Source organism: Dromaius novaehollandiae, chromosome 3, assembly GCF_036370855.1.
Source record: "Dromaius novaehollandiae isolate bDroNov1 chromosome 3, bDroNov1.hap1, whole genome shotgun sequence".
Classification (NCBI taxonomy): domain Eukaryota; kingdom Metazoa; phylum Chordata; class Aves; order Casuariiformes; family Dromaiidae; genus Dromaius; species Dromaius novaehollandiae.
The window spans coordinates 122,091,644-122,114,494 of NC_088100.1; the positions used below are offsets into that span (position 1 = coordinate 122,091,644).

Here is a 22,851-nt window from a genome sequence, read left to right on the forward strand (position 1 = left end):
CATTCTCATAAGCATCACTGAGCTCTGCTGCTGTAACAATTGTTATGTGGACTATATCAAATTTCACATGTAGGATTTAAAATCAGAAATGTCTAAAATATTTACTGTAGACTGTAAATGCTACTAAAAGCATTCTTCTGTCCCCAGAAGAAGAGGACCTGCAGTCCCAGAGTCCTCAATGAGCATGCTGATAAATTTTGGACCTCATTTAATAGAGCCCTCAAACATGTGCCTGATTTCAGCAGGAATTCAACCTACTTAAATTGCTAAACACATTCTTTACGTTGTTTCTTGAATCAAAGCATTTTTGAGCGAAAATGGGCCAACTTTAGAATCAAACTCTCTCTGCACTGAAATTAAGAAAAAAATCAACAGTGGCACATTTCACTGTAATTTCACACAGCAAAACAGTGCAGTGCTTACATTCAGCCCAGAGTAAACCCCCTACAGCTACAGAAAAGCTTACATCTGTAATGAAATTCTTTGACTTGTATTTACAGAGCTCTTAGAATCTGTACAAATGTAATTAAGGTTAAAATATACCCTGCAATTAAACTTTTAGTAACTGTAGCAGTTCTTATGCTATCATTGCATTCACGAGACAGCAAGCCAATTAAAAAAACACACAAACAAACAAAACATTGCTCAGTCTCTGAAAGCAACCATAGAGTACATTCTCCATGAATAAACACTGAACATTCAAAGATCAAACCACTGTATTAACTGTATTAAAATCTGTCCACTCACCATCATATAGCCAAAGACTGACTAACAGTTACCCAAGAACTACCTGAAATCCCAGGTTTGCTTTAAGTGAAATGACAATAGCAGTCTGTACAGCATCTGCTATAAACCTGCTCTTGCATTATCTTTAGAAGCTTATAATCCTCAGTGTAAAAAGACCTAAAACATGCAGGTTGACATTTTACCCCCCAAAATGAAAAATAAACACATGCAATGGCCTGACATACCCTTTTTATGTACTGCACCACCTCCTGGATATACGATCGAATCATTTCGGTCTTCTCTCTGGGGAGGAGCAATCAAGAAGTTATTGCAGTCAATAAGATCATGTCAATGTATTTTAATCTGCCATAACTCTCCACGAAATGAGCAAGGCTATGTTTTGAATGTATGGGTCTGCCTACCTAACTTTTATCTGCTTTCTACATGTGTCGTTCATAACAGGGCGCATCTTAATTGTATGAAGCGTTCAGACTCCACATGACCTACTACAACAAAAATCCTGCTCTCTCACAGGTTATCCCCATAGGGTGTTGCTACACCTTCAAGGTGATGGCTACATTTTTTTAAGTCCCTAAATGGACTTTTGAGGGAACGCACAACCATAAGTTGATGCACAGTGCCACTTTGTGGCACATTATATAGTAGTGCCAGCAAATATAGTCTCTGCCAGCAAACAGATACTACTGGAGACGTCTTAGAGACAACGGCAAAACTCCTGCTACACTCAGGGCAGACTCAATTTTAGTCCACAACTTTGCTATTCAGACCACAGAAAGACGAACTTGGAGGAGATATTTGAATTTTAAGTGAGTCAATGAGATTGTTATTAGGTAGCTTCTGGAGAAAGGCTGAAGAAGAGATCCCCCCAAAGGATGAAGGCACATAAAATAATAATTCACAGAAACCCGAACTGACCAGATCCAGGACAGTACTCTAAAACCTAATTGTCTTAGTCAAGGACAGTGAATTGCTATCTATTTGGGTGGCACTAGTCTTTAGGTAGTTATATAAGTCCTGGGCACATGTAAGATTAAAAAACTAAGAACAATTAATATAATATATTGTCTCTGTGTTATGCTCTTTCCCAAATTTGTGTAAGAAAATCTTCAAATAAACAGCAGGCTACCACAGATGACTCGGATGGGATTCACCAGAAGGTCTCCTACTCTCTGTCCCACCATAAGAGTGAGGACAAACTGCTTCTCTTGACAGAGAAAAGCATGGTTTCCCATGCAGTTCCCATCTCACCTTTCCCAAGGGGTGTCTTAAAATCCTAGTAAAGGAAAGCCCTCGGGAAACATGAGGAAAAAATAAAAGAAAAACAAAAAATAATTTTTTCTTGCCTGTTTTTGAACCTTTCTCCCTGGTGTCTCATCAACCTCTCAGCTGGCAAATCATTTCCTACTGCAGTTGACTATACTACTATGACAATGACCCACTACTTTTTTCTAATATGACTTTCACGCCATTTTAACAACTCTAACCATCTTAAATAATTCTCCCTTTTTTTTCATAATCAATTATTCTCATTTTGTTATCTTTTCTCTAGGCTGCTTAATAAAACTATCTAATCTCTATTCTTAGATTATCTGAAGCAGTTCTCTGTGTGTGTGTGTGTGTTGTGTGCACGCACAGGTGTACTTGTGAGTGCATCCCCTTGTTTCAACACTGCCAAACACACAGATTCTATGTTGAGGAGCTCAAAACTCTGTATATATCTTTTTACCTATAAAAAACAACACAGTTATGTCTCTGTTATATGGTAAAAATCAGGTATTTTTGATTTTTTATGTCCATTCTATACTTTTAACTGATCTTATATTTTACTAAAATAAACACTGATAAAGTCTTTATTTACTAAAATAAACACAAAGAATATCTCAGCAAATAGCCTGAGATTAAATGTTCCATTTTCTTCCTGAGCTGTTTGCCACAACAAATGAAGGACAAACAAACCTAGATACCCTTGGGAAGAATATAATCAACTTGCACGACTACAACTCATATTGTCTTGCGGTGCACAAATGAAATTATTATTTCTGTCCCTGTTCACAGAAACTGCACCCTCAAAGCTCAGTTCTCCTATCTTTCACTGGAAGTAACTGCATAAAACTGTCATTGGAGGAGAATCAGTGGCACAGCATCTGGGGGGAATTTATCACAAAAGTAGAACAAACCGTCCAATAGGTTGCTGCTATTCAGAGAGCAGCTTTAACAGATTTGAGAAGATAACTCACAAATAAAAACCTACGTTAAGGTGAAATTCAAAATTGCGGGAACTGAAGCCACTAAGTCTATTTATAGCCATACTCAGAGCAGTAACGTTTGGAAAAACAGGGTCTTCGTGAATCATTCTGTCACCCAGCCTCTTCTCACTCCCTTATTGTCATGCCACATACAAACATGTCCCCATACCACGCAACAGCCCCTTTGCAGCAGACCCGGACTCTCAACGCTTGCAGAACAGGGGATTAGATTTGTCCCAAGAAATTAAATTAGTTAGGACTCCACTCCTCTAGCCAGCTATTACTGTCTGACTAAAAGCTACCTTGTATTTAGGGTTGAGACCTTTCTTTTGATTTTCCAGTTATGAAAAACCTTGCATCTCTTCATAACACGTAAGGATATGTATTCAAGGATACACTTACTCTTCCATTTGATTTTTATCCTTTGATTTTGCTTCTGTGATCTTTTCCTGCCTCTTCTTGTCCATTTTTTTCTTCAATTCCTTCTTTTCTCTAAAGCATAAGAAAATAAAGGTAAGTTCAGAATATATGTAAACAAAAAACACAGGGAGTTGTGATCAATTATAAGGGGAATGGAACCTTACTTTTCACAAGTTTCTTTCAGTTTCTTTAGCTGGCTGTTCTGACACTCCTCTGCTACATCTGTCAACTTCTGAATAAGCTAAAAAAAACCAAAAAACAAAAATAGTATTTTCAACTAAACATCATACATGAATCTACATTTCCTCAAAACTCTGTGGCAGACATGTGAAAGTGTTATACCATTCACTGATTAGTTACCTATGATTAAAAGCTAGCAAATGTTCCTATCAGTGAAAATGCATTCTTAACTTGAGCAGGCCAGACTTGCATAAGACCAGACTTACACAGAAACTAACTACTAGCTCTCTGTACTTCAAGGAGAGATAGTCCAAGAATAATAAATGTAAAATCAGAAGATACTTATTACACTTTGCTTTTGGTATGAATTAAAATACCTCTGATAATTCATAAATGATTACAAACTGAATTTGTACAATACAAATTACAAACTAAATTTCTGTGTCACTGAATACTTTGAGGTTCTCTGTGAGTGTTGAAAAAATTCGTCTTGAGTAGAAAATTATTATATGCAACAGCTTGGATTTCCCTGTGGCCAGGTGGATATCGAAAATTCATGCATGGTAGCCAAGGAAGAATAAGCTACATTTTGAACACAGAACACTGGTTTCAGAAAATCTGGGTTCTAGGTTTGAAATCTGCTGTGCTGCATTAGGTTCAATGTCATTTCTGCTGGTGCTGGTAAAAAAAAGTTCTAGCTGACTGAGCTGTGAGCAAGACAAGATTCCTGACTTATCTGTGCCTCAGCTTCCACTACTGTGAAAATAAGCACGTGTGCGGTGGTGATGCTCAGGGGAGAGTACTGTCTTTACACGGGCAGGGCTTATGTTTAAGTTCAAAGAATAGTGAATTAAAGCAGAAAACTGGCCAGTTTGACTTGATCACCTCTGTAGTTCAAGTCTGATTCTGTAAAATGACCCTCTCAGAACTACGAACTGGAGAACATATAAAAATGCTTAGCTAGTCTGATTCAGCTTCTCCTTCCTTAGATAAAAGAAGAAAGGTGCCGAGAATATGCTCTCCTCTAAAGGTAAGAACTCAGAATGAATCTCTCACCTGTAAGCCAAATTTTAATCAGAACAAATATTAATTCCAACACAACTCAGAGGGAAAATTGTCTGAATGTTCTATGTTAAAAAATGAATTTATCATGACACTACCTAACCTAACAATGCCGCAAGTGTGACTTGGCTTTGGGAACTGCCATTTTCCATTCTGAAATCAGAAGTGAGTTAACTTACAATGTGAACCCTCACAGCTACATGGATCCAAAATGGTTTGTTTTTATAGAAATTAAAAATACTTGACATGTACAAAACTAAAAGGCATTGCTAAGCACTTGCCCCACACGTGACTCCTCCGGCCTGCTTTGTGGATGGCAGGACAGAATAGGCAAATCCCTTCACGCAACATTACAGAAGCAAAACTTCACATAATAGAAAATATCGCGAGACAGGATTTTCTGGAGTTTGAGAAAGAGTATGCACTCCCACCGCACCCTTTAAAAATGTTCTTTTAAGCCTCAGCACATTCATCAGCATCAGCTGCCATCTGCCGAAGCTCTTCTATTTCAGCTCAGAGGGCCTATGATCCCAGCATAGCTGTCAGCCAAACTCCAGCTGTAAAAACACAAGCTGGCTTGCACTGATACATGCAAAATATTTCTTCACCATATACAGATGATGCTCTGCATCCCTTTAAAGCATTCAGTCTGCAATAAGAATACTTCCAGGCACAACTTTGTTCTGGGGAATGTTTGAAGCTATTTTCATTTGTTTATTTTCATGGTGTTTCAATTTGTTTTCCAGCTAATCCTGCCTCCTCGAGTGGTGTATGTTTAAAAAAGTGACGGAACAAAATGGAAACACCATCCAAACACAGCATTAAACTGGAACTTTTATAATGAGAGGACTTAGCAGTAATAGTAATCGTATTGCCTTTATGCCGTCAACCCAAAGCCCTTGAAGCGTGTTAGAAGTGTTAGTGACAAAGGGACACAAGAAGCCCTGGAGGTGGCTGTGGGCCACAGGGAAATCAAGCCCTGGACTGGACTCCAAGCCAGGGGAAACCACCACTCCATTATAACATCATGCCGCTCTCCTTACTGACTGAGGGATCGCTAAAGCAAAGCAGACGCCGTAGCAAACGTACCAGCTTAATGTGCTCTCGTTTCTGGTACTTTTCACTGTAATACTGCTCCTGCCGGAGATTTAGCAGCTGCTGTTGTTGCTTCTCCTTCAGCTCGACCAACTTCTGGGTCATTTCGGAGTCAAGCGCGGCTAACTCCTGTTCGATAGTTGAAGAACTGTGGTCTGGGCTCCCCGCGTCGGATCTGCAGTGACACACACAAACACGCCAGCAATAAGTCACGAGGTAGGTACGCTCTGCCCAATACTTCATCTCTGTTTTTAAAGTAGCTGGTTTATCTATAGCCCATCAAGTTTTGCAGTACCACATATAGGGCAAGAAGATGATTTCAGCTGTAGTAAGTCCATTATGCCATTAACTTAATCTTTTATGGAAGAAAAGTATTAAACATCTATTAATGAAATGGGCATTGCTTTTAAATCTCATTTTACAAAGCTGCCGTGAGGGGGGTGAACCAGACTCAACATATATGAGCTGTAACTGCAACCGCCAAGACTCCCTATAACCAGAGAGACGCCCATGGGACTTCCTTACCCACTTCCAGATCTCTCAGTAACTTGAATTTCAAAGCAGCGTAGTCCTCAACAAAAGTCATGAGAGCCAAGTAATTTTGAAAACCACATTCTCCTTGTATACGCATATCAATAAATTTAAGAGCCTAACTTTACATCTGTATTCATTGAATGCTTTACAAGTGCCTGCTGAAAAAAGTAAGGAGCACCCCTTCATCTGGTATTTGCTCCCCTGTGTAGGAAATGCCAGGCGCAGCACGCACAGGTGAAAGCACCGTACGCACCGCTGCCGTCAGCAGGAGAGCTGACACACCAGTGGGGCGAAAACCCCAGGAAGGCAGCAGGCAGGAACAGAGGGAAATATAAGGAGGAAGCTAAAAAGCAATCACAAAAAGGAAGAGTTATTTTTTTTTTCCTTAAGACAGAAGAAAGGACACACAGGCATGGCGAAAGGAGACAGGATGACACCAAAACTGCTCAAAGAAAAAAAAAAACAAAACAGATAAACAGCAAAAGCAGTATCAGCCTCAGGCCGTTAGTAAATGAAACCCAAGGAAAACATTAAAAAATATGATTATGCTGTATCCCTGCTCCACTGCCGTGATTACTGCTCTACTCAGGTGTTAAACCAGTTGCCTAGGAAACCTCAGGAAAAGTGCTTGTGCTGGACAAAACAGCGATACCCTGGACAGAGAGGGCCGCCAGCGTGGGAGCAAACGAGCTGCTACTCAGCAACGCAAGGCGCTCGCCACGCGGAGCCCTGCCTGCGCTGGCCCTGGCTCTTCTCTCTCTCGGGTCCAAGCTCCCAGCTGCTGGGAGGCAGAGTGACTTCAGCTGAAATGACGCGAAGCTGCTTTCGTCAGCCTGAGGCTACGGACCAAGGTATCCTACTTGTATTTGTTGTATTTGTTTTCTTTTTAAGTATTCTGCTAAGAGGGCAAGCGGTGTCAGTGCGACATGCGAGGTCACCTGAAACACAGAGCCACAAGACAGAGCACTCATCAGGAACATTAAAGTCACTAACTTATGCCACTACTCTCTGTGTGTTGAAGCTGACATTTCCTTCGTGTTGTTGGGGAAAAGAAATAAGGCCTATCTCTAAATGTGACCTGAAATACTGTCTTTTAAGTGACATGTTAATTAAATAGAAACTTCAGAGCTACACTAGTAAAATACAAGTATATAAATAAATAGCCCAATCACCCTGCAGACATCAACTTCATCAAATCTTGGCTGAATTTCAGAAGTGGGCATAAAACATCAATTGCTGCTGATCACAGACAACACATTTGTATGACAATCTGACACAGGGACTCCTGATAAAGTAGTGATTTGTACTCTAGTTACTGGCAAATAGCTTCAGTAATAGTTTAAAATGATAAAAATTGCCTTTTTGCTGGGAAGCAGTACTCTATTAAAAGTTTTCTCCTCAAGATAATATGTACTTGCAAGTTTGAAAAGCCCTAAATATACATACCTGTCTTTTGAAATTCAACATCAGATTTTTTAACCTTCAGATTTCTTAGTATCTGCACATAAAACTTCATATCTCTGAAATTACTGTGACAGCTCGGCTTAATGAAGGAGAGTGGAGTGTTTTGTTGCCTGATTATCATGAATGATTTATGGTCAGATCATAAGGAAATAAAAAACCAAAATCCTTTTTACTCAAAGATAAATGAGTCATTTTATTTATTCAGTTTGTTTTTCTGCTTAAATTTGAACAGGATATGAGAGAGAAAAGAAAGAAACCTGAAATTGTTTTGTCTGGCACTGTCTGTCCCACACGTCAATGCTGGAAAATACAGCGTATAAAATGTCACAGTGTATGCAGTTGACAACCAGTCATTAAGGGAGTTTAGAAAACTCAAGCATCTAGAAGCCTGAAAACTGGCTACAGCTAAGGCCAGCTGAACATGGATGTATCATGAGTATTAAGTACCTATTAAGCAAATGAGGTTCTGTCATCAGGCAAGCATAAATGAATAAGCTCCTTTCTAGGGACAACTTATGGTCTGAATCCCAGTTACTTATAATCAGAGGTATTATCAACAAGTTCAGCAGCCAGAGAATGCTTGTAGCTTTTTTCTCTGATGGTCTCCTACTAAAAAGCATCGAGAAATTTTCTTACTGCTTGTTTAATGTTTTCTTCTCTAAAAATGGCAGCTGATCAATTTTATGCAAAAATTAAAGGGCTTCTCTGACTATCTAATTACTTTAAGAAATAACTGATGTTAAAATCAGAATGCTGCCCTGATGGGAGAAAGAAGAATCTGGGAGGGTACCTTGCCTGATTAAACACTCCTGTAACAATATTAGATGCTGACCGTACTTGTGTGCGCATAAGTTTTGCCTGGAGTTAAGAACGATCCTTACTAACATAAAGTCTCCTATGGATGATAATTGTGGAAGGATTAATGAGTCACAATAGTCTTTGCATTTCAAACTCCTAATCATAAATGCAATGCTCCTTTATTACTATCTAAACAAATAAAGTAAAAATGGCACCAGCAAACAGAGAGATAGGGCAATGCGAAACTGAGGAAGAGACATGGCACAGAAGGAGTGCGTACTCAGAGGCAAAGTCAAGCAATCATTAGGGAGTTCTCGGGTGGTCTAGACAGATCATCATTTAAACTGTAGTTAGATGTTAGTAACTCTATCAGGTGTTTCTTTCATGTAAATATATCTGATGGTTTATACAGCACCAGGTTTTTTCCAGGGTTCTAATTTGGAGATAATGCTTTCCATCAACAAATTCAGAATATCCATTCTAGCCACAAATAACATCACAGAAGACTAAATTTTGTTTGTTTTGATACTCAGATCTTGTTCCACCTCCAGAAAGCGTAGTGTCGTGGCCTAGAGTAAATTGATTCCTCAGCATGGGCAAGATGATTATGTGCTTCTACTTGAAAAAAACTCTCCTTCCTTGACAAAGGAGCTATATTATAAAGTTACATTATCAAGTGTGGGGCTGCAGTCCCCATGGAAGTGATACTCTTTCTCCTAAAGGAGGTCAGCGTGGGAGATGATGGGGTGCTCTGATAACACATGCCGCGGCTGACCTGAGTAGGAAGATAAAGCACATTGTCCAGACGGGTCGGAGTTCAGGAACCAGACTGCGGTGTGAAAGAACTCTCTCAGTATGTAGGAGATGCCCCATCACGTAGTTTATGATGAAGCTCACCACCAAACCACTGGCTGCTGTTGCCAGTACAGCTGAGTTACCTATCAGTACCAGAGGTGAAAGTCTCCAGACACAAATACTGTATGCCCTAATTTACAGGGAAGAAGGTATGAAGTCATGAAAACCTCACCTGGCTACTAGGAGAGAAAAAGCGTATCATGAGGAAGGTTTTGTCTGATGATTCACATCGGTTTCTCTATATCAAAGCCTTTGACTTTATTTTATATAGGAATACTTTTGATTTTTATCTGTACTCTAATGTCACCTCCATAGTATTTGTCTACCATAAAGCAAGGCTGAGTAAAGATCTTTAATATTAAAGTCAGGAAAGCTGCATTCAACATACCTTTTCTTACTGTCTCTTTTTGCTGTTTTTTCTAAAACTGCTCTTCGTCGCAGGTAGTCGTTTTGGATTTCATTATACTTTGCAGTGTGCTCTTTGATAAGATCAGTGGTTTTCTTGTGATGTCTCTTTACAAGGTCCTTCATTTCCTTGTAGTGCTTCTTCTGAAGCTTAACAAATGACTTCTGTTGCTTCAGCTCCTCAATAGTCTGTGCTTCCACTTCTGCAATGGTAATAACAAAAGGCACTTCAATTTTCTCTGACTGAAATCATACATTATCAGCACACAGAAATTGCCATCAGCAGGGAAGGAAACAAAGCATGCTTGTTTACTGATGTTAAGCGAAATGCACTAACTTAAGCTAACCAAGTAAACTTCTCTGGAAATAAATTAACAGGAGTGAAAATACTGTGGCAAATTTAACTGATACAAGAGTAGGAAGGGAAGTGAAAATTTAGAACAGAAAGATGTCCAGAAAAATAGAAACACTTTCTTTCTTTCCTCAACCCCTTTCAGATGCAGACAGTTCCTACCAGCCCAACATACATAAACATGATCACATTTCTTTTCTGTACCCACTGAACCAACACTTCAAGTCTCCCTTTCCTCTAGATGAAGTTTCTTCCAGGGTATGTTACCAACTGGGGAGGAGCAAGCAGCCATTTCACATTGTCTTTGCTATTTCGAGCTGTCTGTTTTGCTAGCTACAGTTGCCAAGGTGGTGAGTATGGGTGGCTGAAATGCAGACTGTAGGGGCTTCATAACATGCTGATGCCGGAACCCCACTCACAAACAGCACTTCAGCTGCCTGCGCCCCCTCCTCCCCCTGGGCCCTGGCTGGGGGCAGCCGCCCTGATACCATGCCCCGCGCAGCTCCTTCCTCCTTCCCACCCAGCCGTACACACCACCACGGGCAGGCAGGAACTCCTGCCTCCGCGAGGCCTCTTTTCTGAAGCCCGCACACGAGAAGATGCTGACAACGGTGGGTGAGCAAGGACAGTGTCGCCTATCTTGCCCTGTTGGAAAAGCTCAGCTCACACCCACAACACTGGATCAAGGCACCCTGGGAGAGACTTATTCTCCCGCATGCTGGAGACCCTGGATCAGCTGTGATTCCAGTCCGGCAAAGGGTGGCAGGGAACCCTGGCCTGCATGATCTGGGGCGGCCGGTCTGGGAAAGACAGGCTGAAGACGTGTTCCCAGACCTCTCTGCAGAACGAGGGTATGAAACCAGCAGGTACTTCCACGCTCAGGGCCAGTCTCTTTCTACTGTCTACGAGGGAGACGGCAAGGCAAACAGCACACTGACTTGCATGTGTTTTATGTGTTTTCCACACCTAAATCTAGGCCTACACAAGATTCGGACATGGACTGAGTTCAAAGGTAGGGGAATGACTAAAAAATAAACTGAATTATGAGATTTGCAACCTAAAATCTATCTCCAAGTTTGAGGATACAACTCCCAGTTGAACAACAGGGCACTACCTGACTGACAGACAGTTTTAGTGTAGCAGAGCAGGTCCAACTTTGCAGGAGTGATGGGAGTGCTGCAAGGCCAACACAGACAAAAGAGTTTCACTACTATTCACAATATTTGAAGCAGCTTAGCTTCCATTTTGATAATAATGCTATTTTTTTTGTCTGCATGAGATAGTAAGACAGTGTTGTGCCTGTAAGATTGCAAAAACAGGACATTTAAAAAAAAATTCCCTGTAGGGATGCAATACTGATCTCATGAAATGGGTGCTTAAACATTTCATGCTTCAAAGCTGAGGAAGAAGAGCTGGTATGTACATTTTCTGACTTACTGCAATCACAGTCACTCAAAGAAATGTCTAAGCCAGATGGCCCATTTCACAAAAATGTGTGTTTCTCTTGACAAAAAAGTGTATCACTCATGCAGCAAACTGTGTATTTATTACCTGTGAGGACGCTCTGAATAAGATCTTCTGTCTTTGCAGGTGCTTTCACCGAACCTAGAGGTAAAAGAGATGACTGATTCTTTTAAAACAACAGCCATTATTGTGTTGCTTGATTGCATGTTAAAACATGGCAGGTGACACAGAACATATGCTGACATAAGCATTTATTCATCATCTGAGAAACACATCTCTTGAATAGAAAAGGAGCAACATGGAAAGCAACACTAGTCCTGTGAACCAACACCAAAAAGTAACCTTCCAAAAACCCACCTGAGCTTCCTTGTTTTACTTATGGGAAGGATGTTATTGAACTCACTCATACCACTCATCTGAGTCATTTAAGTGGTATTAGGCTGATGGTGAGTACAACTGCTTTGTATTATGCAGTGCAAAATTTCTGAACATGAGATGAATCCAGCTCCTTGGAAGTCGGTTAGATCAAGCCTATGAAGACTGCAGTCATAAAATTATAAACGCTGTGGTTTAGCAAGCATTTATTATAGAGGAAGTATCAATACAGAATATATAAGTATCTAAGAGTGTATTTTGTATGTAGAATAAGGTCTAACTACATGAATGAATTAGGCATATTTGTAAAAGTAATTTAAAGAGATTCCTGCACTTACAACAGCTACAAAAAAAACAATGGCAAACTTTCTTGCTCATAATGATCTTCAATTCAATCCCAAAGGCAGCTCTCTTTGGTAGAAGATACTCGCACCTTTGAAAAAGACTGGTGGGAAAATGCCCACCTGTTTTACATATTAAAAAAACCCTTTTATTCTTTAAAACACATGAAAAATATTTAGCCAGATTTCTTTTACAAAGATTTTGTTATTATTATTATATTTTACCTGGTGCTGGTTGGCTATGGACAACCTGAGTTGCTGGTTTCGGTGTAAGAGAGGCAGTGCAATTTACTCCATTTTCTGCTGGTGCTGGCCTAGGTTCATTGTTGGCTTCTGATGGTGCATCTCCATGGTCAATCTGAAAATACATAATGATTTACATTACTCTACTTAAGTAACAGACTCAAAATTATTTATTTTCAGATCTAGTTTAGCCCCTTTTTAAATTGTAAAATTATATAAAGGCTATAAATAAATCAGTTTAAAAGAAAAGATAAAAAAGACTGTCTTTAAGGACCATGGTAATCCAGGTGGCTCATTTTTGCAGGGTAAATTTCAAGAAGAAATAGAGCATGTATTATTCTGAAGAAGTATTTTTATTCTAAGTAGATATTACTCAACAGGGACATTTGTCAGTACAGTATATATTAGCTGCACCAGATGTGAAATCTCTATTTTATTGAAAAGCATTGTTCTTTGCTATAAAACCTCTCTAGAAATAACATAGAAGCTAGCATGAAAATATTGCTGAATCCCTGCTGTGAACAAAATGTGTATACAAAATTGCTTTTAAATTTCAAATACACACAGCACTACCATTATTCACCATTTCTTACAGCACAGAGACATACTTCTGATTCCCAAGATCTCACATTCTTGTAATTACACTCCAAGGATAATATGTAAACAGTACCTCCATCCTGCTGCATAAAAAACATCTGTGGCATCCAAATATTTAAGCATTTTCCACAATCTTTTCTTTCTCTCCAGTTTCCGGAACGGCTCAGGTTTACAGCTTACATTGCACTATGCATTGAACATCGTACGTATCCTCGTGGCCATCGGGTTTGTAAACGACAAGCAAGCACCCGGTGCTCGGCAAGCAGAAAGTCATTTGAAGCAATTTTGGTTTTGCAATGGCCACCTCCCCCCCTTCTCCATGTCCCTGTGAAGGTCCAGTTGCCATGGTGTCTGAGGGGAGTCCTGGATTTGTTCCTTCAGCTGCTTCCATTTCATCCTTCGATGGTAATCAAATTACATGCAGAAGCAGGATACCACACGTTTTTTTTTCCCCTTGATTACCCCACACTTGCAAAATATCAGCCTGCTGCTGCATCAACAGAGGCAAAATACATTCTGACATAACTGCTTTGTGCTGCTCCTGCTGCTGATTTCCTTCATCTTGGCCCTAGCACCACTCTGTATATTGTAAAAGGATTTCTGTCTCGATAGCCTATTTCTTTCAAAACTATAGCTGAGAAATATGGTAGTCAGACACATTATGCAACTGAAAACCATGCCAACCCCTTCATTTATCTCAAGCAGGAATAACTGCAGTAAAATAAAAGAAAAAGATGACCTCACCAACATCTATGATAGTAGAATGATGCGACTGCCAAGAGCTGTGACTATATAAATATATACTCCTCACAGTAGGTAATTCATTAATTTAGCAAAAGAACATTTGCCACCTGGATCATCAACGTTTAATACAAGTAAAGCTAGAATTTCTAACTTCTGCCAAGTTAAAAAGCTACTAAAAGCTACTGCATGTGAAAGTGGGTATCACCTTTTTTGCAACTAGGTTTGTAAGGTGTGAAATGCTACATCATGGCTTGTTGAGAAACTAATGCAGCCTGCCAGTTTTGGACAGAAAACATCTGTTTTCAGAAACTGAAGCAGAAATATGAGTCAGGATCAAGACGTGAATACAGAGTAATTTTCAGTGCATCAAGCAATCTAATCTCATTATAAAGCACTTTCTCTTCTCATAATTCATCATCCAGAATGCTAAAGTAAACATGATTTTCCCTTAATAGAGAATACTGTAGGCTCTTTTTTTTTTTACTACATGCCATAATCTAACCTTATAGTTTATAGTTTTAATATTCATAGAAGAGGGTTTCTATTCTATACATTGCCGTGTCTTTTTTAACATGGTATGTTTACCGATTAAGTAGAGAGACCGATACCATACAGGTACATACTTATTTAGTTGGCATTTTTATTTTTATTGCGAAAAGGGGCTGAAATGTATTTGAGGTGGGAGATCCTGCTCTGGCACTGAGCGTATCTGTGCTGCACTGTCGGACTGCAGAGCTTTGATGGCAGCTTTCATTGCTTTGCAGCAGCCTGCCCGTGTCTGGAGACGCAGCTTTCTCTGGGGGCACTGGGAGAACGTGTGCATCCCACCGGGGAGTCTGGGAAGGACGCAGAAGTATGGCAGCACTTACATGAGTTTGCCTCTACCTTCCCTGGCAAAGGGTAAGCAAGTGAAAACAAGGTCTCCCTATAAGAAGTGTCAGATGGTCTTAACTTCTGTTACTGCAACTTAGTCTGATCATAATAATTTGGGAAATTATGCCTGAAGTTTCATTTTAAATAATGGGATCAGACATGCTAAGTGAAGCTGCTCCCCTAGAGATCCTTTTGTCTACTTTCCCTATCAAAATAGTTTTATTTAACCAAAGAAGCCAACTGCAGTGATTACACGCATTTGTTTTAAACCCAGGAACACAAAAAATAATAGTTTCCATTTCAACACACTGTTTTGTGGGTAGAAACAAGAGGTCAGATGCTCTGCCACTTTCATCTTCAGACGCATTCATGAGGCAGCTAGACCTCCTGACATGGCTCTGGGGCAGGAGTTACACATGTGCCCAGGGACACACCACCAGCAGGTGCAGCAGAAATGCATTTTACTCCGGCCAACCTCTTCTAGACACCCCCCCACTTCTACTCCCCTGACTATGGGGATGAAAATGTAGGAGCTAGTCATATCGCTCTGCTTCAGGCAGGGATAAATACACACCTAGGAACTGCCCGCTGCAAACCTCTGGAAGGCTCCTTCCTCCTGTGCGTAAAGGGCACTGCACAGGGTAAGAGGAGGTGACCTGCACTATCCATGCACCTGCAGAAATTTGGTACATATTCAGATGAGGGCACGTAAATGTGCAAACCGCACAGTGCAGGTATTTCCGTGCTTTTGTTCTGCGAAGTCCTATCTGCAGAACAGTTACTCTAAGGCCAGGCTGAAGTAAAGCTCTGAACTTAGGTACTGATCAGAAACCTAAAGCTAGGACTTTGTGTCATGTTCAAGATGGGAACACTGCAAAATAATACAGGATAGCTGCTGTAAATTTTACCAGTTCTTCAGTGTCCTTGATTTATGTTATTACACTGATAATTAACAGGCAGTGTGATTCTAAGCCTAAAGAAAGGCTAATTTATCTGTTCAAAATGATTCATTATTAAGTAGCTTATTTGGCTACTGTTTTGCAAGAACTCTGAGGAACATCTTACAAGAATGCAGTTTAAACCTTAACATAGCAAAGAAAAAAACCTCTCAATTTCCCCCTATTTTGACAGCTGCAAGAACCCAGCTCAGAAAAATCCATTTCTGCAAGGAGAGGGAAAGGGGCGTGTGGCAGGAATCAAGTGCTAGCACACAGCACAGCTTTGCACACAAACATTAGTAGTGTGTAGATTTGAAACTGTACCTAGAAAAACTCAATCCAGGTGCACTTCTGTGTACATATCTGGCAAACATACTTGGAATTATTTAACTAGGTTGCCAGTGAGCATACTTGCAATTATTAACCAGTGTGATTCTCATGTGCCTACGCAAGTGAACAAAACCGACCCCTTACACTTTTGTCTGCCCTGCTGATGGATGAAGAAAATGTTCTTTTAGAGATCTGGCAATTTGAGATTTCCAAGTGCAGCCCAGCTGCCAAATATCTCACCTAGCATGTATGTTTGTAAATGCAGGGTAGGAAGGATGTACCTAGACCGAGACATAAAGTGGCAATTTTGCACATATCCTCTGCTGCTGCATCTACTTGAATGGCTATATATTTTTAGGAGATGCATGACCACAATCATTACAGTTTCCTTTTAAAGGTATTTCTCTGGTTCTTCGAAACTAGCTCCTTTATTCTATGAGTTTTCAAGTTCCTTGACATATGGGTAACATTACCTAAGCTTTGTATTGCAATTCAACTTCCCCTCTTCCTAGTTGCTTTAAAAGGTATTCTGTGACAGGATTTTTCTTAAACTAACAAATAAGCCTGTACAGACCAGGGAAATCTGTACTTTTTCAAAAGTAAAAATGACCTCTAGAGGTATTTAAAGCATTATGTTAAAAAAAGACTTTGCTATTAAAATAGAATCTCATGTGTAGAACGTCCTAGATAAATCTCTGAGATACTATTGAGCATTTCACAGTGTCCTCATTCAGCCAAACTTGTGGCACTGCACAAAGAGTAGATTGTTGGCCACCGAATTGTAATGACTTTCACTCATCTGGTCTGCTTTGGGAATGTATTCTTGGTTACAAAATCTAGTTCAGATGAGGTTTTGCACATCTGAGAATTGAAGAACACCGACACCATAGCTAAGAGCATTTTAGGATTACAGAGCATTTCTCCATGTTTGCTGGGGATCTGCACAGAGCACCTTTTGATTCGCACGACATGCCTAACATCTGACACAAGCAATCTTTAAAATACAAGGTTGATCTCTTCAAACACTGCTAGAAGATGTCCAAGTGACACTGACTGAAGCTGAGGGAGACTGGATCTTTTTAATTGCTTTGAACTCCTCACTATAAATAAAAATACACCATAGAGTGTATAGGAAACAAAAGCTGAACTGTCTGTACCCTCATGTATGCTCAAAATTACATTTCTGTATTTGTATGCACAGTACCTCCAATTATACAGAAAAACAGGGTTTAAAGGCTAGTCCTCAGGTAACCATACATATTCAAACACACTCCAAACTACTGAAAATCTGGCTCCCACAGCTTTCAACTAAGCTACAATAATAGGCCTGAACACTGAGCCACGCTATGGTCTCCTCCTTCATATTTCTCTTTAAGACTTATGAGAAGTTGACCTCCAGAGGTCCTTTCCAATCTAAATTATTCTATGACGGTATTACGTCTCTTCAGTGCTTCCTTGCTCCTGAGAAGCGTGTGGAGACATCAGAATCTGAGATGTGAATGCTTCTGAACAGAATAACCTCTCCAGAAACAAAATGCTATAAACAGAGCCTGAAATTCTGGAATATCTGTAATATTTTCAGGAAGAGCTACTGATACAGAGTTATCATTTTTACAAGGGGAACTCCAGCATCGGACTGATAAACACCGGAAAATGACTTATGATGATCTTCATTTATTAAATAACAAAGCTGCAAGTCATCAGATACCTAGCATGGTCTTTCATTCAGCTCTTGGTGTCTCATTACCTCTGAATTTGCTCTACTCATAACATGCTGATTTCAGTGGAAACGCATACACAGTGCAATGTTATTCAGCTGTAATATACCCAAGCCTGATTCTGGGCAGGATTTTTAAAGGTGCTTAAGTAATCAACACAAATATTTCCCAGGGACTTTCAATATTTGTCTTTCTAGTAAAGGCAGGTGCTTTCAAATACTGTAACATAATTTTCAGAGACTGAAACCTCCCTTACCTCTTTCTTCACCTCTTCCTCATCTTCCAGTGTCAGTGCTGCCAACTGCTTAGCTCTCTGCTCCATCAAGTTTACGTATCTAATTGGATTGGATAAGGCCTCAATCACATCTAGAAATGAAGCAAACACTTCAGTTCCAAGCCCCTTATGTTGTGGTTCTGGTGTTCCTCAGGCTTTAAGAAAGAGAGATGCTTTTTCTACAGATCTGTTCTTTAGGTGTTCTCAGGCTCTAGAAACAGCAGTGGAAGGGAGTACACTATCATGCACACGTACTCTATGAGCCATCAAACTCCAGCAGAGGGAATACATGTGCTGGCAGTATTTATTCACTCATACTGAGCCTGATCACTATTCATTATTGTAACAGACAGCTAAGAGAAAAATGGGGCTGACAAAAGATGCTGCTTTGGCTCAGCTTTTTCTTTTGTCTTTGAGTTTGTGCTCGGGTGACACGGATATGCATTTTTGTGCACATGGTGTTTTATGATGAATTTTCATAGGCTTTCAGCAACGGACAGCTTGGTTCCTGCTCCAAGACATGAGGCACAACAAGGAGCATTAGGAAAAATCCTCTTGTTTTATAACCAGAACAGCTACACAGAATACATTTCTTTTAACTGAGTATGTACGATATGATCTTTGAACCTATCCTGGTTTACAGCTAATTCCAAAATACAGCTCTCTGTATTAAGCACAGCACCTCCCTCTGCTTAGGAACAGCTACATACAACTGTGTCATGTAAACAAAGTTTCATCTGTGTTTCAATGGCAAATGCCTTGGACACTTCCTCCTTTGGAGTCACACAAGGTCTGCTGAAAATTAAAGAGTTTGCTCTGATCCTAAACCACAGGTAGACTGCTACAAATTGAGCTGTTCTGCATGAGTGACGAGACATAATAATTCATCAGATGCAGCGCTTTGTTCAAACGACTGCTATCCCATTACACCAGGTCACTGACACTACACCCATTTCGCATTTCAATTAACCTTTATATTTCCCAGTAGAAAAATTTCACAAAATTACCTGCATAAGTATCGGGTACATAGTCTTTGACCTCTATGTACACAAAGAGAGCTGGCAGTGTCAAAGGTTGGTTCCTCTCATTCCTCAAACAGATGTAGTGATAGCCTGTAAAATAAGAGCCATCCAGTTCAGAGCATAAACTGGGTATTCCCAATGTAATTGTGTTATCATTTGTTATTTACAATGTGGCTCCAACTAAGCCAGCAACTCCAGGAACTTCTGATAGGGAAGGATTTACCTTAAGGTTTTCAGAGATAAGCATACGGATATGGGACTGTCAGAAAAGCACAGGAACACTGCAGTTTAAAAGAGTATTTCCCCTTTATTTTTAAGTCCCTGAAGGATGCTAAATTGTCATTTATATTATTTTTGAAATATTCTATTTTATTCCTTCCAGCTAGATTTTTTCAGTTTTGGAGCTCTTATTTTATTTTCAAAACTAACTCTCCCAGTACTCAGGAATCTGATACCAGGCAGTGGTAGAATACAAGTCAGTAGCAGGCTGCCCTTATCTGGGGAGATTTTCAGATAAACCATTACATACTCAGAAGTATGTAATGGTTCAATCTTTGCTTTGGGAATAATGGTAATTCTGTGGATTTGTGTAACAGTATGATAGTTTTCAATAATGCCTCACTCCACTGTGGGTATTCTCCCAGAAATTAACACAAAAAGAGAAATTACATATTGCAAAGGTTTCTCAGCTCCCTTGAGCTCCACAGCTGAATTTCAGCATGTACACAAACTAAAATAATCACGCTGTTCTCCATCGCATGCTGTAAACAAAAGATCACCGGAGTCAGAAGGACAGAAGATCAGCCTGTGGGTACAAGCTCTCAAAAGTGCTTGTATGATTTAACATAGTGGCCTTTGTTCTAAAAAGCACAAACTGAAAAGCAGGTACATCGTTTAGTGCTCTTCTGAATAGGCTCTGGGCTGCTCAAAGGGTGACGGCCATGAATGGGGATCACACAAGCGTAAGAGCTCACTTCATACAAGCGTAAGAGCTCACAAGTGGGAAATCCTGCCTCCTATTCACAGCCACCCTTCCTCCTCTCCCATCACCTACCTTGCTCTGGCACTCTCAAACCCTCCATGAGGCAATTTTATCGATGAACCCAGCAGACAACTCTTCCAGCATAAAAAAGTGGAGAGCCTGCTATTGGATTTATGAACTGGGTTGGCTCACAAAAACATGTGTTGATTGACAGAGCTGGCACACCAGAACGGCCAGGAAGACATGGCCAGCAGCAGGCAAGAGAGGAGGAAGGGAGAAGGGAAAGAGGAGTGAGACTTCAGACTAGGCTGGCGAGGAAACCCTCCTGCAGGGACGTGCCCAGCAGCAAGCTCCACCTAGCCCGCCTGCACTCGCGCTGAGGCCAGGCGACCCACACCAGCCAAGACAAGGCTTGCAGCGCTTCTTAGAAGTGCCCTGATGTCACCTGCCACAGGAGGAGAAGGGACTGATTGAGAGGTTACCGGGGCTCAGGCAGTCTCCAGGCACAATATGGACAACAACTGCTAGATACAGGGACATGTGAGTTTTGTGTGACTGCTCGGCCTGGCTAGTGCAGGTGTAGTGTGGACACAGATATCCTTCCTTTCCCACTGTGACTGAAGCTGTGAACACGTCTATGGCCTGCATGCTTGCCCTGTTTTGGATCTCATCACCGGAAAACTGGTGCTGAAGTCAGACACTTCCCTTGCTCGAAATGCCAGTGTCACCACATCCTTCCGAAACACACCTAGCAAGTAAGGCCCTCGCCTGGAAAACTGGGGCTGAGTTCTCAAACAAGACCATTTCCAGGTAAGTGGCCATACTGATTATAATAACAGTAATAATATGATTTGGAAAAGACCAGAAGTGATCTTTAAAATTTTCAGCAATGAAGACAAAATAATTTTGGGTTCCTTTAAAGGTTTTACAGAGACAAACAGCTTGCATATCTACTGTTAGTCCCTGCGTGCACGCCTGTAAAAATTACATCACAGGAGCATGATTTGCTTTCATTCCCAGCACTCTCCCACTCTCACAAAGAAGACATACCAGAACTGGCTGCTGCTGCCCTCTTTCCTCCCAAAAGAGTATAATTGCGCTTACCAGCATAAACCTGGGAACACGCAACTGATCTACTGTAGACCAGCAAGTGCCAACCATGCCTTCAATGCTCAATGCTATTGGTTTTCCTGGTTCATTTAAATGAGAAAATCAGATTTAAATTTAAATCAGATTTAAATTTCTGGTGAAATATGGTATCTTCCTGTTTGAAGATAAGAGATATTATTCAAATCTCCAGTTGCTATAAATCTGCAGAATTGCTGCTGATCTACAGTAGCTGAAATTCTGGCTTGTTGTTTCTTCTTATTACACAGTGCACGTCTCAAGAGCAAAAAGTTTACCTGGTCGAATTGCTGAGACAGGTAATATCCGATGACCAATAAATTTGCCTCCTTCTTCATACACTGCTAGCCTCAAACATGCCAGGGAAGGTAAAACCACCTGGTCGGAAATATTGTTGCATCATTAGTGTTCTGCTCTGAATGAAACAGCTGCTTCCAGACACAGGATATAGAGCAGACAGAAAGAGACAGTTGTATCCAGCAGATAACAACATCTGTATATTCATAGTAAACACCATACGAGAAATAAGAGCGTATGCAACTGCATATCAAAATAACTCTCATGGAGTTATTTTTCAGTCAAGAAAATTGAGGACATGTGCATAGTATGCTGAAAGCAATTTAACCGTACGTTCTGAACACAGTACAAGGGAACTTTGGCAGCTCCACTCTTACCACATTTGAATGCGCTCTGTTCTCACACCCTACATTTGATTTTTTTTCCTTTGTGTGTGTGCCAGTGGGATTATTTATTTCTGAGACAAGTCACTGATAGACATGCTAGTGCTGAAAACTTAGAAAGCGACTCAACATCTTTTGCAGTGTCAAAGTATGAATTACATGGACATGTCAACCCCAGTGGGCTTTCCAGTGCTGCAGTGCATTTGCTGGCAAGGCTAAAGGGGTTTAGTCAGGCAGGATGCTTGCCAGCACTGGATGCTTCCTGACATCGTGTGGTCAACTATGTAAGAAAGAAGGACAAACAGCAAAAAAAGAAAACAAGAAGTGAAAGAAAGGTTACTAAACTACTCCACAAAGACCTGAATCACTTTAAATATACTCTCAAATCACAGAAGTTAAAAAAAATATTAATTTTATCCCTGCCCTGCAAATGAGACTTCAAAAAATGTGCAGCATAATTCATCGCATTTTCTTAGCCAATGTGAAAACACATACAAATACATGTATTTTGAACCTAAACGCAGATAGGTATTTTTTCAGAACATGTCATGCTCAAATTTATCTATACAATGAAAAAAAAAGCAACAATCCAAAACTAAGAGTTTCTGTAAGTTATTTTTGATATGACCAAAAATAGTAATCCAAGCTCCTTCTGAGCATAGAGGCAGTCAAGCATGATCATAACTAAATAGAGAAATGAAGTACACTAATTAGAAGTTCATCATAGAAGAAAAATGCTAGTGATGTTTGCAAAGGTGAGCTCCGGCAGACTGCCAAAAGAAAGTCATTCAGAAAGCAAAATATTCAGGGAAGAGGGCTGCACTCCCTAGAAAGCAGGGCTGCAAGCACCAACTGTCTAAGCATCTCTGCAGACTACATTTGCCTAGAGGCATATGAGAGAAGCTGTTCCTCAAATACTGTGACTCAGGACCCACTTAACCACACTGTCCAATATATAAAACCTAGATAAAAGCAGAGCTCCTGTTA

General features: G+C 40.4%; 1 protein-coding gene across 3 annotated transcripts in view; it reads right to left on the reverse strand.

Moving 5' to 3' along the window:
* Positions 1 to 22,851, reverse strand: part of PLCB1 (phospholipase C beta 1) — a 436,237-nt gene that overhangs the window by 71,997 nt on the left and 341,389 nt on the right. For all 3 annotated transcript variants that reach the window (XM_026094675.2, XM_026094677.2, XM_026094678.2), the window contains exons 21-30: positions 21,463 to 21,562; positions 19,063 to 19,167; positions 18,038 to 18,147; positions 12,564 to 12,696; positions 11,710 to 11,763; positions 9,790 to 10,009; positions 5,745 to 5,925; positions 3,578 to 3,654; positions 3,396 to 3,485; positions 972 to 1,029 (exon numbers count right to left, since the gene is read on the reverse strand). In XM_026094675.2, the coding sequence (XP_025950460.1) occupies positions 972 to 1,029; positions 3,396 to 3,485; positions 3,578 to 3,654; positions 5,745 to 5,925; positions 9,790 to 10,009; positions 11,710 to 11,763; positions 12,564 to 12,696; positions 18,038 to 18,147; positions 19,063 to 19,167; positions 21,463 to 21,562 (1,128 nt within the window). The remainder of the gene's footprint in view (positions 1 to 971; positions 1,030 to 3,395; positions 3,486 to 3,577; positions 3,655 to 5,744; positions 5,926 to 9,789; positions 10,010 to 11,709; positions 11,764 to 12,563; positions 12,697 to 18,037; positions 18,148 to 19,062; positions 19,168 to 21,462; positions 21,563 to 22,851) is intronic.